Below are 18,322 nucleotides of genomic sequence, written 5' to 3'. Positions count from 1 at the left end.
GCCGTGGGGGGGGGGGGGGGTGGCAAGCCGCTCCCGTGGGTTAGTTTTATCTCCAGGTGCACGAGAGGTTCTCATGTCGGGTCCAGGAAGATCCCTAGTTGTGTGCAGAAACTTTGGGGTGGAGTTTGCTCCTTTCCTTTTTAAAAAAAATTTATAACGTTTAGTCATTTTTTTGAGACAGAGCATGAATGGGGGAGGGGCAGAGAGAGAGGGAGACACAGAATCCGAAGCAGGTTCCACGCTCTAAGCTGTCAGCACAGAGCGCGACGCAGGACTCGAACCCACGAACTGTGAGATCATGACCTGAGCCGAAGTCAGATGCTTGAACGACCGAGCCACACAGGCGCCTGCTCCTTTTCTTTTTAGGTTGAGGGATTTCAACAGATATTCAATAGCAGTCTCTGATGTGTGCTCTAACAGAGTTAACTGGTGAGCCAGTGACAGGCTGGGCCCAGCAAGTATTCACTGCTATCGAGGGTCTCCCAAGGTCAGATTAGCCTTGAACAGTTGGGGAAACTGAGGCCCAGAGTCACACAGTCTTTCTCCTCTAAGCTTCTGACAAAAGGGCTGTTTAGAGCTTCACGAATGTTGCACATGCCACCAGGAGGGAAATGACAGGCTTCAATTTTTACAAACTCCTACGTACAAATACCTGTACACACACCCATACATGTACCTGTATGCACATCCGTACACACACCCGTATGTACACCCATACACGTACCCGTATGCACACCCGTGCACACACCCGTACAAAAGCCCAAATGACAAAAGGATTGGACCACTTGTTCCAAGAGAGCCCTTCTTCTGAGAGAAAGACTCTGGTTGTACTTACTGCTCAGAGCAGCCTGTTAGGCCCCGTGGGGGAGAAAGTCCATCAGGCTGGTGATGCGGCGTCAGGTGGAATAAACCAGACGGTAGTTCAGCGCATTTCCCACGCCCCCAGTCAGCTGGTTGTTTTGATCACATAAAGACAGCCTGCCAGAGAGAAGCCCTCATGAGGCCCGACCTTAGCTTCCCCTCCAGCTGCATGTGCCTCAGGGCGCCTCAGAGCCAGGGAGGGTGGGAGCTGTGTGTGCCCGTCAGCTTGGGCACAGAGTGTGTGCGGCCTGCTGGGGGGGGGGGGCGGATCTTGTCTGGTTTCATTTAGTAAAGGCAATTTTGTATGTACATTTTTAAAAATAACTCACTTCGTCATTCAATAATATTTTTAAAAACATTTGCCTGAGCTGCCCTCAGATGGTAACTGATGTAGACAAGTGAAGTTCATGGACAGTGCTTAGTTTTCATACCCAGTGAAGACACAGAGGAGCCCGGAGACCGCATGGAGCTCAGAGACCAGGTCCAGGCAGGAGAACAATCAAAATCCTATGAAAATGGAAACAAAACTCCCAAAGGGATGTAATAATCTTAAGTAGACAACATGGGTATTTTCTTGCATTTCAGCTTTGTTAGTGGTGATAAAATAAGCAGAGACAGATCAGTGCCATTCAAGTGGGGGGAAAAAGAACAGGGTTTTTTGGTTAATGCCAAGTTCAGTTTGCACGTCAAGTGTTAAAAACAGCAACCGCAGGGAACCCATGCCTGTAACTACCACGGGAAGGGTAGTTGGTGTGTAAACACGTGCTTGGGTGCAGCACGGTAGTGAGCACTTGACCCCTCCCGTCACCCGTGTGACCCTGAACCACGTGTGGTGACCCCAGGCCCCCGCCCCCAGGAGCTACGGTACCCTGTGTAGCACGCCGGCTGTCCGCCTCCGCCACCCGGAGTCCCACATCCCCTTCCTGAGATCGCTGGGGGTGAGGGTTGAGGCTCTTCGTGGGCAGCACACATGGCGTCTTCTTCAGAAAGTCTCTAGCCCCCCTGGCCCCCCGGGTTCGCTGAGGCGTGTGAGGAGCCGCCTCGTGTTGGGGGTAGCTGGGAGCTCTCTAGGGCAGGGGCTGCCCTGTTCATCTCCCCGTCACTCAGTGCCTTTGACTCCCGGGGCCTCTGTGCTTGTCTCACTGACATGCAGACGTGACACCCAGTCATAGGACCCAGACACGAAGGAAGCAGGGGCCGCTGGAGGAGAGGGACCGGGGACGGCAAGGGGGCTTGCGGCCTTGTCCCGTGAATGGTGGGGGGGGCTCCCTCCAGTTGTCCCGTGGGCCGTCCCAGGCCGTCCAGAACACCTCTGTGACTCTGGAAGACAGAGAGGGCAGTGTCGCTCAGAACTGCCGAAACTACTTCCCAACCGAATGGGCTGCTTTGGGGAGCAGTGAGCCCCCCACCGGCAGCGGTTTCGGTTCAAGGCCTCGTCTGCATGCAGAGCTGCCTCAGAAGGCCTGCTGCACTGGACGTGACAGTGGCTTAGGGCCTCTCTAGGCCCTGAGATCCTGCAGGGAGCATAGATTAAGCCCCTGCTGTGTGCCGGGCTGCGGGCCTGCAGGCACGCCCCGTCTGCGCAACAGGGCATGTCGCTTTGGGTCTCCCACGAAGCAGACCCCAAGCCCCTTCAGATGATTTGCATGCAAGAGATTCGTGGGGACCCATCAGCGAAGGATGGAGGGAGCGGGAACAGGCGGGGGGAGCCCCGGGCCGTGATGCAAGTGTGCCGTCTGTGAAAGGAGGAGGGGCGGAAGGGCCTTGTGGGAGGCGTCCCAGGCCGATGCAGGGTCCCGAGCGAAGGCTTCCCCCGTGGAAGAGCCCCAGGTCCATCAGAGTGAGCTGGCGTGTCAGTTGTTGGGGTAGAGTGGCCAGGGAAACATGGCCTCTGTGCGTGCCTCGGTGGGGCACCTGGCACCATTGGGTCAGCTCTGCTCCCACAGCAGGACATCTGAAGGGCACGCCCGAGCAGCCGCTACCCAGGCATTGTAGAGAGCATCAGCCATCACGCAGTACCTTCCCGGATTTGCTTCCCCAGAATCATCGCAGGGGCTTCCGCAGTCACATGCCAGCAAATGGTAGAGCTGGGACCTCAGCTCCGAGCCCCCTGACCTCTGAGGTCCGTGGTTTGCTAAGTTGTCAGGCTCTCCCAGCCCCCGAGGGCTTCAGGAACACACATGCCTACTCGGCATTCACAGTGACCAACAGAGCAGGTCAGCGGTGGTAAGCAACACGCTTTAGGCCATTGCTTGATCTGTGCTTACTCGACGCGGGGATGGAACCGTGATCTCCCCCTCTTCTACTTGACGTCCTCAGGACAGCAGGGGACCCCCAAGTGCAGTCTGGTAAGATACATGGCCTCAGGCTCCCAGACTCAGAAAAGTCAAAGCATAGCACCGTTTTGTGGTTTCTTTTTTTCCTCCCTGGCCTGGCTGGCTGTGGGCAGGAACCACGCCCATTTTGATCATCACTGATTTCTTCTTAAATATTTATTGAATATATGATAAGTTATGGGGGGAAAGCACCATTGCACAGTTCACTTGCTATACACCCGGCCATGCACAGAGCTCTCAACACAGGGCTTGGTCGGTTGAGGTCAAGCCCACCCGAGACTCTTGAACCCCGAGCACAGCTGGGGGGCCAGCAGGAAGTTGGAGCCCCAGCACTGGCACAGGAGGCCCTTGGCTGGGTAGTCGTAAAATGTAAAGCAAAGTAGAGGAGTGTGTGCAGAAGGGCTTGTGTGTGCCCCGGACACACAATTATTGCTAAGATTATAACAGTCTGTACACCGGGTCGCCCACTGTCTGAGTCCCGGAGGAGCTGGGTCCTGAGGAAGCCCAGTTCTTTGGGAGACTTAAGGAACCGACTGTGTTGGCCAAGTTGAGGTTCCCAGGTCACCGAGGGCTAATCCCATAAAAACCCTACTTTGTCACCCAATCGTCTGGTCGGTGGAGGGGGGAGGGGATCTTTTTCAAATGTTTTGCTTCCCTGACTTCTTACATGGACATAACATGACTTTTTCTTGACTGCTTAGTCGCAGCGCTATGATTATCTGGGACTCACATTTCTCCTATATTAACTGGCTTCAAATTGCTGGGCTTAAAATATTGTTTCTAATTCTTAAATTGCATTTATATGCCCTCCCTTTTTGATAACGGCCACTCCTCACTGTCACGGGCATGCCTGCTTATAAGGAGCGTGCCTTACCTTTTCAGTTTGGGAATTCTCATATGCTAGAGACTGAGAAGCTGCACAGCCAAGATTATCGGGCCCGTATGCGAGTGAAGAGGTCAGGGGGCTCGGAGAGACCCCCTCTGAACAACCTGGTAGGAGCTGTGGTGCACCGATCTTGGTAGATGACCGTTTTCTCTCTCTGGGGGCTTTTAGTACCTCTTTCCTGGTTTCCGTCGTGTTCTTAATGGATGACGTTGCTTGCGAAATCGTGTCAGCACAGTATGGTGCCACCATCTTTTATTGTCACTTACATCCCTCTGTCCTGCAGAAGGTCAGCCAATCATTGTGTCATCTGCATAGCTTGTCTGATGCTTCCCCGCCCTAATATCAGGCATTGAGCCTTTTGTTATCTGTTGTAAAAATACTGTCTGTGTCGTGTGCTTTAGAGTCGACAAAACTGGTTGGAAATCACAAATTTAATCCCTGAATACCTGTGTGAGTTTGTATAAATCTTTCCAAGTCTCTGAGCCACTCGTTGCCTGTCTACAAAATGGCGGCAGTGAATGGCTATGTCCTGAGTTGTGACACTTGGATGCTTTTAATGCAGTGTCTCATTTAACACCGTGACTAGAAGGGTGTATAGACAGTTGGCGAATTATAATCGGAATTTCCTTTCTCATTCAAGCACTTTTTCCCTGAAAGGGAAGCCGTGTTTTCTAAGCTTTGGGAACTGTTGTCACAGTACTTCCTCTCCACTCCTTGAGGTCCTTGGAGAATGAAAACCGCCCTTCCGGCGGCAGTGGGAAGCCCGGGCGATTGGAAGTTTCTTTGTGTCAAGGAGCAGTCGGCGTCCGTTTCAGAAAAGGGAAAGCCGGCTTCCAGAAACCTTCTAGCTGAGGCTGACGCTTAAGTTTTCTCTTGGTCTGCAGTGAACAGAGTATCTGCCAAGCCCGGGCTTCCGTGATGGTCTACGACGACACCAGTAAGAAATGGGTTCCCATCAAAGCCGGCCAGCAGGGGTTCAGCCGGGTCAACATCTACCACAACACTGCCAGCAACAGCTTCAGAGTCGTTGGGGTCAAGCTTCAGGACCAGCAGGTGAGCGCTGGAGCCACAGGCTACACTCAGGGGCACGTGCCCCGCCCCCCCCCACCACACTCACACATACTGAAAATATGTAAGTCATAATAATGATGTTGATGAGGTCAGAATGTGGAGTCCTGAGGTCAGGGTTCCCATTCTGCCTCCATACGAGACCCTGAGCACGCCGTCTTCCTTGAACTTCATTGTTCATATCTGTCTTAGAGCCAGTAATCCCCACTCTGTCTTCCTCACTGTGTCATTATCGTGTTAGAATAAAGTACTGGGTGTGAAACGGCTCTGAAAAATGACATTGCAGACTGTGAGTGTTACTTCCTGCCTGCCCGGCCATAAGCGGTAATGCTGTGAAAACGTCTGGTTCATCAGCCCCCATAAAGTGTAACTTTGGAAAGGATAGTAAGGTGACGCGAAGAGTCGGGGATCACTTCTGTCCCTGAGGGCACGTCCTGGGCAAATCAGACAAGATGGCTGTGAGTGTCCCTGGTGAGTCTGCACACACAAGGCCAGTCCGCCTGTGTGAGAAGTGGTTGTGCTCACGCAGGGAGGGCAGAGTACTGGGCCGTGACCTGGACTGAAATAGAGACGTGGAAGAATAGAGCTTAACCGCAGTGACTCTGGTTACTGCTTAATGTCCTCCCTCCAACTCTCTGAGACCGATCTTTTTAGCAGTGAAATGAATAGTTCCGTGGTTTCAGCGTTTATGAAAAACTCTACCCACATAACATCTCCTGGCGTCCTTTGTCGGTCAAGTCTGAGCTAAACTGAGCAGCAGGTTAGCTGTTACTTCTGCAAGAATCGGCGTGTTAGCAGTTGAAAAACAAAGAACAAAGACCCAGGGCTCTATTTTGAGTACGTCGCCTGTTGAATGGGTTTCTACTTTGGCCAAAACAACCCTGTTAAGTTTCAGATTCCTGTGGCTGAACGGGAGAGCCCCTCCTCAGGACCCTCAGTAAAGGGTCTAACCTGGAACTCTTGGGGACCTTCAGATGCATCGCTTTCCCTTGTCGAAGAGCCTTACTGCTAGCAAGGTTTTCCTAGAAACCTTCTAGAAGCTGCTTCCCTGTTCTTCCAACTCACGGGTTCTGGCTCTGCCTTTTAGAGGTACATTGTGCCATGTATTGCAGCATATACAGCCCCAGTTGTGGTGACAGCCAAAAACCTCACCCATGTTTCCCTAACACCCCTGGGTGGGGGCTGGCAGGGCAGCCCCTCCCCGCTACTTGGCTTTGACCTAAGGGGCCATTACCCAGGGCCTTTCCCGAACCACAGTGGGTGTTCCCTGAGCAATCACTTTTACCGTGACAAGTTTCCTGTGCCCTTCACACCTCTGGATTGCCCTCCAGGGCACACTAGGAAGACACCGCGGTGTGCCGGAAATGGCACAGCGCTGGAGAACGGGATTCCCGGAGGCCAGCATGCACCTTGTTCTCCGGGGCCTCGGTGGGAAGCACATACCGGGGCTCCTTCGGGAGGAGACCTCTTCCCCGTGCGGGGAGGGACTGGTGGCGGTCCTCAGTGATGTCCTGGGGAAATTCGAAGGCTGTGTTGACTCTGAGAGACTCCCAGAGTCTGACAGAGAAGTTACCAGCACAGCCTTCCACCTGGAATTGCATCTTCAAGAGGCAGTTCCTGGAATGTGGCTGACCCTCTTTCCCAAGATGGATGGGTGTGTCCCTAGGAACGTACAAGGCATTCTTTGTAGCCAAGGCTCTAGAGAAAGTGGCAGGAAACCTGGCCCACAGTAGCTCCTGTGTAGCTCCAGGGGAGTTGATTTTTCTCCAGATTGATTTTTCTGCATGGAGGGCAAGGTCAAACATTTAGGGACAGGCCGAGAGCCCCGGGTTTATAACCCAGTCAGGTTATCATGCACATTTAATGCGCTGTATGGTTCATGGCGCACCTCCCATGCCTGTTATTTCAGCCTCCCAGGAGCCCCAGAGGGTGACAGTGTATGAATTCTCACCCCTGTCTTGCTAAATAGGCAGATAGAAAGCCAGGGGATCGTTGGTGGAGAGAGGGACCGATGCGCGCCCCTATCACGAGCAGCGGGCTAGCCCGAGTCTCACATTACAGGGGAAAAAATATCAAAATGAGCGATGGCACAGAAAATGTCAGTGAGCTGCCAGGCTGAATTGACATGAGGGGTCCAGAAGAAGATGGGTTATAGCCCTGCTCTCTGTGCGCTGGTCAGACTTCCCCCGGAACGTCGGGGCGAACCCAAGTGTCACAGGCTGGATTCCATACGGGGAAGGCGCCCAGATGGTGACCGGTCTGCCAACAGCACCGCACTGTGGGACAGCTCGGAGGGGCAGGGGGGCGGGGCCACAGGCTCCACACCGCCCACGGACTATGTGTGGAGGAGAAGGCTTGCTTTTCCTTGGCCCCCCGAGACAGGGCTAGGCATCCCGCGCAGACACCACCGTGAAGGTTTGAGCTGTGCAGCAGGAAGCGCGTTCTTCACACGCGCGTCGTCGGAGGGTGGAACGCATTGCCAGCCCCCAGGCCAGCTGGCCGCCTGCTGAGAAGTCTGGGAAGGACGCTCCTTCACTGGACAGAGATTTGGGTGAGAGACCTCAGAAACCTTCACTCAGAAGCCCAGTTCCGTGGCCTTTAGCTCCAGGTGAACGTGTGAGTCAGAAAGACTGCTCTCTTTTTTTTTTTATTGTCAGGGGCCCTTGACCGCTTGTACCCAGAGGCCTCAGAAGCATGCCAGTCCTCCCTTGGAAGACAGGGAAGGCCCTGTCACTTAGTCCCACACCCGTGCCCAGATAGACACGCAGGCTTGGTAGCTGTGGGCTCGTGCACAGAACAACGTAGGACCTTTGAACATAAGTTTGTCCTGCAGCGGCTGTCCAGACCAGCCCTCCCAAATCTCAGAGAATCGTTTTACAGACAAAACAGATCAGGACAGAGGCTGAAGTGGACGAGTGGGGGAGGCAGACCTACCGACGCTGACTGTGGGCTGGCGTGGCTGTGTCAGCGTCATACACGATAGGCTTCAAGACAAGGAGTATCACTAAAGGTAAAGAAGGACCTTTTTCATGATAAAAAGGTCTCTGGCAAAGGAAGACCGAACAATTCTACATTTATATCTTCAAAACATCCAGGGGTGCCTGGGGGGCTCAGTCAGCCAAGCATCTGACTTCAGCTCTGGTCATGGTCACATTGCTCTTGCGTTCGAGCCCTGCGTCAGGCTTTCTGCTGACAGTGCGGAGCTCACTTCAGATCATGTCTGCCTCTCTCTCTGCCCCTCCCCAGCTTGTGCTTTTTCCCTGTCTCAAAAATAAGTTTAAAAGATTAAAAAAAATAATAAAGCCAAATGGACAGATCTAACGAGACAAACGGACAAATCAAGAAGCAGAGTCGAAGATTCTCATCAGACCTCTGAGCAACTGACCGAACAAACAGACAGAAATAAGTAAAGAGATAGGAAATTTGAATAACGTCATTAACCTATGTGACCTAACATACGTTTAGAGAAACCTCAGCCAACAGTGGTAGAATATACAGTCTTCTCAAATACGCATTGAACATTTACCGAAGCACCACCGCAGTCATTGTGACACTGTGGGGTCTTCTCTCCTTTTGCTTTAAGATCCCTCAACCGTTCTTGATGTGACGTGGTTTCCAGACTCTCTTCCACCAAAAAACATTTCCCTCCGGCTCGCTCTGGTTTGCTAAAGTCACTAAAAGTGCAGCACCAAAACCCGAGACCATTGAACACAGAGCTCCTGGGAGGGACTCCCCACGGCAGGAAGGAACAGGCTCTGCCACCCTACCCCAGAGAGGCTCTGGCCTCTCTACCCCCGTGAGTGTGCTCTCGTCTTAAGAGCAGTTAACCAGCGCTGTCTCGCACTCTTTCTCAAAAATAAAGACATTTTTAAAAAGGGTGGGGGGAGGGGGAGGTGCCTGGGTTGCCAAGTCAGTTAAGCGTCTGACTCCTAGATTGCATCTCAGGTCACGATCTCACAGTTCATGGGTTTAAACCCCAAGTCGGGCTCTGCGCTGACAGTGTGGAGCCCACTTAGGATTCTGTCACCCACTCTCTGCCCATCCCCACTCACCTGAGCTCTCTCTGTCTCTCTCAAAAACAAGTAAACTTTCAAAAAAAAAAAAAAAAAGAGTGGTTAACCAGAAGTCACTGTGCCCTTTCTGGTGCATACATGCCACAAAACCCCAGCCCTTTTCTGATGGCCTGGAGCTAACCCTAGAGAGAGCCCCCCCAGGAACCTTGCGCTGAAACCTGACACAGTTGTGTTTCTTTGGCTGATTCAGCATGCCTGCGCTCACACGCTTGCACTCTCTCTCTCGCTCTCGCTCTCTTTCTCTTCCGCTCTCTCTCTCTCTCCCTCCCTCNTTGTGCCCACATTTGCTGTCCTCTGACCTTACCTCACCCAAAGCACAGCAGAACGGAGCAGTAGAGGAGACTGATAAATCAGGGGTCACAGCTTTGCGCCTAGCCCACCAGCAGGGTAGCTTGGCCACCCTGCATCTCTGAATCTTTTCCTGAGCTCACCTTCCTGACCCACGGGGACAGGAAACAGGCTCTGTCCAGCCTCAGATCACAGAGCCCTGGAGCCTCAAAGCCAGAGGGGATCTGGACAGTCCTTCCCAGCGTCTCCTGAAGTAGATCCTTCCCCCGGCATCACCCACAGCCTCGTCCAGACCCACTCACTGACACTCTGCTGGGTGCTCACACACGCAGGATTTCATCCCCACACTGCACCATGAGGCTGCCGTGCTGTGGTCCTGTCCACTCTTCCCACTTTCCAGGTCAGAAAACAGATGGCAATTAAGTTCCATGAGGTCGGATCATGTGAGGAGCGGTAGCCGGGCAGCTCTAGGCCTCCCCCTGCCCTCCCTGAGCCACACTTAGGAAACATCACCTTGCAGAACTTGGAAGTACTTCTCTGTTAAGTGTCTGAGAGCGTAGGTGCACGGCCGGGCCAACCTGGAGCCACTCTCCCCTCTGCTTGTGGGCACCGGAAGGTCCAGGCCGTGCCCGGGCCTGCTCCTCACTGTCCCTGCTGGGCCTGGCTGGCTCCCAGCGGGCAGTGGAAGTTTGCTGATGGATACATTTGTGCGACACACTAACTTTTCTAACCTAGCTTTTTAGCTGATAGCCCGTTTAGTAATGCATCCAAAGTACTAGGCCCTGTGCACGTGGGAGGCACACACAGGACCTGGCAGACCCTCGCCCTGGGGGTCTGCGTGCCCAGAAATCTAGATAAGACGTGCATCACGGTGTGGCCTTCCCAGTAACCCTACTGGGAAAGCATCATTACCCCCGTTTTGCAATTGGAGAAACGGAGCCCCAGAGAAGCGCCATGACTGCCATGGGCGGCGTGGCTGAGGCAGGCCCAGCACTGGGCGCTGGGACCCCGACTCCCAGCTCCGGCCTCGCATCTGGAGCATTATTAGAAGAAGGAGCTGGTTTTCAAACCCTCGCCATTCCGTAGATCACGCTGAAAAGCTGCCTGGCCTCACCGTCCCCAGGGGACACACTATCCCTGCCCCAGAGCCGCTCTCTGCAGCTCACTTACCTTTTATTTATTTACACGCATTTCTCTGTCTTTTTCTCTCTAGGTTGTGATCAATTATTCAATCGTGAAAGGGCTGAAGTACAATCAGGCAACGCCCACCTTCCACCAGTGGCGAGATGCCCGCCAGGTGTACGGCTTAAACTTTGCAAGTAAGGAAGAGGCAACCACGTTCTCCAATGCCATGCTGTTTGCCCTCAACATCATGAACTCCCAGGAAGGAGGTAAGTGGGGCTCTGTCTTGGCCTGGGCCGGAGACCGCCCACCCCTACTCCCTCCCACGCTGCCAGCTCCCTGGTGTCCCGGCCACCGCGCCAGGCTGGTGCTGTGTGGGTTCTCGGAGAGGCCTGCTGACGGGCCCCAGATTTACAGCAGACGTTAACGGTGTGGAGGAAGAGAGTGCCGTTCACTTCTTCTTGCCATTTGCGAGCTACAGCTCTGCGCCAGGCGCTCCTGAGGCCGTGTGCCCAGCTGTGTTTCGCGTTTGCTATCTTCTGTGTTCTAGAATGCATGTTGAGCAGAGATGGGAGGGAGCCAGCATACGATTCATTCGTGAATTAGTCCTTCATCTGGTTAATCAGCTTTTACTAAATGTTTGCTGAGCGTAAGAAACTGGCCGGGCGGGCAGTGTGGGTAGGAGATGATCAGGTTGCGTCCTTCCCCTGCGGACACCGAGCACTTGGAGTAGGGAGATCCCTTACGCTGACATGGTGCTTCGTGCCCCGAGCGTGGGCCAGGGACTGGGGCGGGGGAGGGGGCTCAGGACGCAAGTCTGGGCTCCGGTTCTGAAGGGCGAGGGGCTTACAGGGCAGAGGAGGAGCCAGGCAGAGGGACAGCGAAGGCCTCCGGGCCTGAAAGCCCTGCGTGTGCGGAGAGAGCCCCCTGCAGGGCCCCAAAGACCAGGGAGACATTGGGCGGGCTCGGTACTTGGGGGAGACGGGGGCTGCAGGAGGGAGCAGGCTGGGGTGCTGCCAGCCTGTTTCTAAGCAGGACAAAACCATTGGTGGCTCTTCTTGGAAATGGGAAGACGGGAGCTTTCTAGGGTGTGGGTGTCTTCACGTCCACGGTCCTGCACTTTGCCGGAGACCTTAATCTTGGGAGAGTCTGTAGTCATGAACGGGGCTTAGGCTCATGATGCTCCGTGTGAGTCCTGGCTCTGCCACGTTCCAGCTAAGGGACAGGCTTTGGACAAGTCACTCCCATTTTCTGCGCCTTGGTTTCCTCATCTATCAGATGGGGGCGATAAAGGATGTTTTTAGATTTGATTTGGTTTTTTTAAGTCGGCTCCACGCCCAACATGGGGCTCGAACTAACAAGCCCAAGATCAAGAGTCACACTCTCTACCACCTGAGCCAGCTGAGTGCCTCTTAGGGTTGTTCTTAAATTTGAACTGGCAGAATGTGAAATACTTAGCAGGCTGCCTGACACACGTCCGTCACCAGTGTTGGGGGTTGTCAGTATTACGACCACTTCGGCTGTTGGCAGAGTGGGGGGGGGTGGCGTGGTGCCGCAGCCCCGGGGAGATGGCTTCTGTGTATCCATTGGGCCTGACAGATTGCGGCTTTGGGGCACAATTTAAACTCTTAGGGAAATTTTTTTTTTTTTTTTAAGTAGATGAAAACGTTTTGCGTATGCTGCCCGTGGGTCACACACAGCACAGTACTTGCAGAGTCCTCTCCCCTCCGAGAACAGGCTCTGGGGTTTGGGGTTTCCTGGCAAGAACGTGGGACCCGTGGTAAGGGAGCCGCCTGACCATGTTGAGTGACAGAGCAGGGACAGCTCCGGAAGCGGCAGAGGCGCACAGCAAGTGTGTATTAAACTGTCTTTTTTCCCACCCAAGAGCCTGTACCTGGTGGTGAGGTCAGCTGGGTTTACGGTTTCCTGTCCGAACCACCTCACCTGCCCCAGGACATGAGAGTTGAGCTGTCTTTGATCTGTTCAGATGGGCATGTCGAGGGGCAAAAACTGAGTTTTGAGTTAAGCAGACTACTGATGCTTGCAAAGCAAGCGCTTATTCTAAATAAAAACTCCTTGTTGCTTTATTAAATCCTGATTAAATTCACCCGAGTCATAGGGAAGTCAGCTAATCAACCCTCATTGCCACATGAGAGCCCTCGACTGTTGTGAGGAAGTCACTCATGTGAGTCCCCTAGGAACCCAGAGCTCCTCTGCCTCCTTTGGGCCGAGGGTGGGGTCACCAGGTAAGAGTGGCCTCGGTGACAGCTCCCAGAGGCGTGACCTCTGGTAGAAGAAGGTCCGGTTGCACCGAGAGGGTTTTAGCTTCTTCAACTGCGGTGTGCCTCCCGCCCCCNTTCACCTGCTGTGTGCCCCCCCCCCCCCGGGCCCCCCCTCCATCCACAGGGCCCCAGAGAGACCGTGCCCCTCCCCCTCCTCCCCCAAGGGCAATGGGGACCGCAGCCTCTGAGACGACAGAGCAGATTGTCTGTGTTTGAACTTCGCTGTGTGTGTATTTCATACACTGCGCACCTGGTGCCTGACTTCTCTCCGTCCATATTGTGTGAGGGGTTCATCTAGGGAGTCGTTCACCTCTGTCGTTGCTCCTTGTCACCGGGGCGCACCCTGCCACGTGGATCCACCATTTCTGCCATCTGCGGTCCAGCCTGTTAGAGCCAGCTCCGCGCACCGACAGCCCCTCCGCCACCATCTCTGTCCGGCAGCCTCCACGGATGCCCTCCCGCTGCCGGACACTGTGCTGCTTTCTGTTAAACCCCTCCGAACCTGCGCGTCCTCAGTGGGAGGTGGTTTGCTGTAGCGGGAAAGGTATCTGTTTGGCGACAGCGAGATCTTCTGTTAAGTCTTTGTTCCACTCCCCGTCTCCCTGGGCTAATGAACCCTCCTTCCCAGGGTGGTTTCGAAGATTCATTTTGAAATGTGTACCAAGCTGTTAGCATCCAGGGCCTGGAATGTGATAGGAGCGCAAACAATATTGGCACTTTATCTTTTGTTCTTCTTAAATGTGGTCATCTTCTGTAAGCTTCAGCGTCCCTCCTCATCCAGGAAGGGCATCCATCCCGCTGCAGAGTTGGGCAGAGGGCGCACGGGCCCGCTGTGGCGTCTGGCACCTCATAAGCGGTCACCTGCCGCTCCTTCCTTCCCTGGTTGGCACCCAGGACCTGTGCCTTCGGATCGTGCCCTTTGCTGAGACTCCATGTCTCCCCAGGTTGTGTCCTGTTAGGCGTTTCCCACATCCACCTGCTGGTACGCGGGTAGGTGCCGCTGTGGCCCCTCCATGGTCTTTAGCGCCTGGCAGGTATGCGAGGCCTCCATCCCAGCCCGAAAGTCACCTGTCAGAGCAAACCGCAGATGCTGAGGGCTGGGTAGTGAACCATCTTCCTGCCCCGCCTCTCTCCCGCCTCTGGCGCCGGCCCTGGGGGACGAAGGCCCGGATGACACCTAGGTTAGCAAACTGAGGCTCCAAGAGGAAAGCGACCCGAGGGTTAGCCGAGACCCAGCCCCAGGACCGTGCTGACTCAGCAGTCCGCACTGTGTGCGCACTAGCGGCCAGCACGGAGCCCCGAGCCTGGGCTCTCTTTGCTACTTCCTGCCTCGCCACCTAGTGAGGCCCATTGTCAGCCAGGATCCTCAAGATTGTTCTAAAGAAAGAAGGGGCACAACACAGTAGTATATTTGCTGCGAAGCCTGCACAGAAGTGACGGCTGGGCACTCGATCCTTGGAAGACCTGTGTGCTGACCTTGTTCCTTGGTACCTATGGCTTCTGTCTTTATGCAACAGTGACTTTTATACTCATTGCTCAACCTCAGGCCCAGCCTAGGGAACTTAAGTCAAGTTAAATAAAGTAACTGCCTGGAGCTTGGGGGCCTCAGTTCCTGGGTGGGGGAAGGGAGGAAGGAGGCACAGAGCTCGCTTAGGGTTCTGTTGGGACCCCCAGTCTCCGGATTCGGGGATTATCTCCGTGGACAAAGGGCAGTCCATCCCTGGGAGGCTTTCTCAGCAGTACCCAAAATCTGGAGGTGGGTTGGGGGGTGGGAGGAGCTGACTGTTCCTAGAGCGTGGCTGTCTTGTGAGCGGAGAAGGCGCACTCCTCCGTGCAGCCCCCATCGGGAGAAACGGAGGCTCCCACCTCGCTGTGGTCACTGTTGTCCATGCAGGTTGCCGCCCGCCCCCCCTCCCCCACAGTTCTTCACAGAGCTTGGCCCACAGACCGTACTGCGCAGCTTCTCTGGGCTTCTGGGCGCTGCGCGACAGGGTGTGATGGCCAAGGATGGGGTCTATGCTAAATTCAGAGCTCAGGGTGGGGCGTCTTTGGCCTAATTGGATGACACAGATGATGGTTAGAGTAATAATAATAGTACCTGTACTTTCCCTGAGAAAGCCTAGGCTCCTTGTTTCTCAGCCATCTCTCTCATGTGCCCCTCCCCGCCCTTCTCAAGGAAACTTCCCACTAATCAAACAGCCCCCTAGGGGCGAGGGCTGCAGAAAGACCCTGCCATGCTGGGGAAGTACCTCCTCAAGCTCTGAAGTGCTCCTATTTTGGCCTCTGTTAGCAGGAGGCAGTGAGGCCAGCCTCCGTCACACACATGTATTCCAGCGGGGAGGCGAAGACACGGGGCATTGGGATGTTGGGGATTTCACCGTTGCGGTATCGGCGGCAGCGGATGTCCTTGGTGCAGGACGGCGTGGTCGAGCGTGAGGACATACGCGTGACTTCCCACTTGCAAAGTGCTGCATCCTCGAAGCACAGAGGATCTTGTATTTCCTTTGGCACGTGAGTGGAGGCCCCGTGGCATCGCGTGCTGGCAATCAGGCTTGTGATAGACAGTAAACACAGCTTCCCCACCGGACTGCAGGTTGGTATTTTAGGAGTCGTTGCTGTGACTCGTGTCTGCACGGCCCGGGAAAAAACCCTTGCTTGCCTTCCCTTTCATTCTCTGCGCCTCTCCTCCCACCGGACACACTCCGTCAAGTTCAGCGCCGAGAATCGAGTTCAGTGCCGAGAATCATGCTTGTCCGTCACACAGAGATTCCAGGGCTGTTCCTTCGTCTGGCTTCTAACAGGAGGGAAGGGAGGTCTGAGAGCTGAAAGACCTACATTCTTCCAGAAGCTGGCAGGTGGGGTGGTTTCCCAGTTAGCGCACGCCCCTCTTGCACTCTTCTCCCCCTCGAGGGCACGTCTGACCAGGGTGCTTCCCTGCTGTCTGCTGGCCCCGGAACACACCGTCCTGCTGTCCCTACTTTAAAAATGGACAGAAACCAGAGAGGCGGGATTCCGTGGCTCTGCGGTTTTTGAGGAGGCTGGCAACATTACCATTTTAAATGATCTCAGGAGTATTTTTAAAAAGAAAGGATGCCAAAAGTGACAAGAAAGGCACACAGAGAGCCTTCCGACGAGCTTGTGGTCTTTTCACGGAATATGCAGCCGGCAGAAGGGCACACAGCCAAGGACAAATCTGGAAAGGGCAGACCTCACGGGGGTTGGATGCCAGGATTTCTCAACTGTTGCTCCCTCCCTGGGGGTGTTTCTTTCCGTCTCTGCTTCTCCCAGCTGCGCCCGTCCCGCTCAGCCCCGTCCACCTTCTCAGCTTCCTCCTCCAGCCGCTTTCTATTCCTTCCTCCTTCCTTGCACCCTCCTCCCTCGCACGGGAACGTCTGTGACCATGACGCCCCGTCCCCGATCTGGGCCTCTCACCACCCGTTCTGTGCTCCCAGGGCTCCCCGTCCACGTTCCCCTTGCCAGCCACATGCTCAGGCCTGGCTGCCATGGAGGCAGGGTCACGTCCGACCTGTTCCCAGGGCACCCTGGGACCTTCTGAGTGCCCAGAACACACAGTACGTGCCCTGTAAATGTTCGCTCTTGTAGAACCCACTGTGATCTGCTCGTGGGGGCTCAGCCTCTGTGTTCCTCGGCACCAGAGGACTTTACTCTTCGAGTTCCCCCGTTTGGTCAGTGGCTGTTGTTTAAACCTCCTGCCTGTCTGTCCGGCTCTCGGTCGTTACTTCTCACTGTCGATCAGATCCCTGGCTCTGGTGCCCCTTCTCCCTGTTTGTTCGTGCTCATGGCCCTGTCCCGGACTGTGAGTTGTTTCCCAGGGGCCACGGTGCCGCCGGCCCCAGCCCCCAGCGGCCGGTGCGCGTCTGCAGGACAGCTCTGCCCCCAGCAAGGGGCAGTGCCCCGGGCTGCTGGAGGGTGTGTTCCCCTTGCGTTCTCGCCTCCCTTTTCCTCTTTCTGGTGGACAGCTTTTCACAGTCTTGCAAAGCTCCTTCTACGGGGCGGGGAAGTAGCTATGCGTTAAGAGTAATAGGAGTGGAGGGGCGCCTGGGTGGCTTAGTCGGTTAAGCGTCCGACTTCGGCTCAGGTCATGATCTCGCGGTTCGTGGGTTCGAGCCCCACATCGGGCTCTGTGCTGACTGCCAGCTTGGAGCCTGGAGCCTGTTTCAGTCTGTGACTCCCTCTCTCTCTGGCCCTCCCCTGCTCACGCTGTCTCTCTCTCTCTCTCCTAGAAATAAATAAAACATTAAAAAAAAAAAAAGTAATAGGAGTGGGAACAGGGAGAGCGAGGGTCTTCACCCTGGACTTTGAGAGTCCGGTGCTCAGGGGAGAGAGCGGCTCCCTGGGAAAGCGATGTGGCCTTTCCCTGGGAAAACCGCACAGGTAGATACGTTACTTCCTTACTGAGCTATAGATTTGTTTAGATTTGTATAGATTTGTTTAGAAGTACGCTTAAAGATGGGGAGGGTCTTAGAGGTATTTAGTTTCAGTTTTGCCCCAGAACTCTGTTTTGACCATGGAGCTGCTTTTGTGGCTGAAAGGGGAGGGGAAGGGGGGAACACAGGGGACCCCCAGGCCCTGGAGAGCCCCGACCCTGGTGGCTCACGCTGCCACCTGGCCCCGTACCTGCTGGTACACCACCGCCTCCTGCTTGGGCCGCACCAGCATCCTGTCCCTGCACGCGCACCCCCCTCCCCCGTCAGTCCCCACTACCCACCCCCAGCCCGGAACTCATGCGGGTGGGAGGGACGCACGGCTGGAGCTCAGGAAGTCAGCCTTCTGCAGGGGCCAGAGGCTCCAGGTCATGTTCCTCAGGGAGGCCTGGCTCTGGTCCTGGGTCCGACGCTCGCTGTGTGGCTTTGGCCAGGCCCGGTGATCTCTGTGGAGGTCATGTGTGAAGCACGGGGTGCTGGTTGTCCTCCCGAGGCCTCTTACCAGCTGGTGACCGACCACGGCCCTCCCTGCGTGCTGGGGGTGAGCCGCCACCTGCTCAGGCGCTGGGCCTGGGGTGGCACTTGGCAGCACATGGCCTCGGCCAGTCACTTCCCTTCTCTGGGCCGCGATGTCTCCGTGTGCGAGGTGGGTGACACGCCCGCACAGCACAGACACAAAGGTCCGTGTCAGCGCCCAGCAACAGTGGCCAAGTCCCGTCCCGCTCAGGAAGGTGCCTCCCTGCTGAGGTGCCTGAGTTCTGGGGAAACCCCGACCCTCCAGCAGCTCCCTGGAGCCCGGGAGGGAGCCTGGCCTGGACCCCAGGAGTCGGGTTCTCGGCCCCGCCGGCTACCCCTGTGTCCCCCGCGCGCCTTCAGGCAGCTCCAGCCCCTGGGCCGTCTGGGCCTGAAGTGGCAGGGAGAGGGGCTCGGCGGGCAGGGGCCAGGGAGGCTGGGCGGCTGG

At 55.4% G+C, this 18,322-nt stretch overlaps 1 protein-coding gene and 1 long non-coding RNA gene across 5 annotated transcripts in view; one reads left to right on the top strand and one right to left on the bottom strand.

Moving 5' to 3' along the window:
- Positions 1 to 18,322, top strand: part of EVL (Enah/Vasp-like) — a 103,788-nt gene that overhangs the window by 44,699 nt on the left and 40,767 nt on the right. For all 4 annotated transcript variants that reach the window (XM_077780983.1, XM_077780982.1, XM_077780981.1 and 1 more), the window contains 2 exons: positions 4,968 to 5,136; positions 10,726 to 10,903. In XM_077780983.1, the coding sequence (XP_077637109.1) occupies positions 4,968 to 5,136; positions 10,726 to 10,903 (347 nt within the window). The remainder of the gene's footprint in view (positions 1 to 4,967; positions 5,137 to 10,725; positions 10,904 to 18,322) is intronic.
- On the bottom strand, positions 41 to 1,343 carry LOC144245585 (uncharacterized). The gene is made up of 3 exons (XR_013339313.1): positions 1,293 to 1,343; positions 836 to 978; positions 41 to 136 (listed from the first exon to the last, which is right to left on the bottom strand). It is a non-coding gene; the product is annotated as an uncharacterized LOC144245585 (long non-coding RNA).

This window comes from Crocuta crocuta, unplaced genomic scaffold (genome assembly GCF_008692635.1).
Source record: "Crocuta crocuta isolate KB4526 unplaced genomic scaffold, BGI_CrCroc_1.0 scaffold299, whole genome shotgun sequence".
Lineage (NCBI taxonomy): Eukaryota > Metazoa > Chordata > Mammalia > Carnivora > Hyaenidae > Crocuta > Crocuta crocuta.
This window is presented reverse-complemented; position numbering and strand designations above follow the sequence as displayed.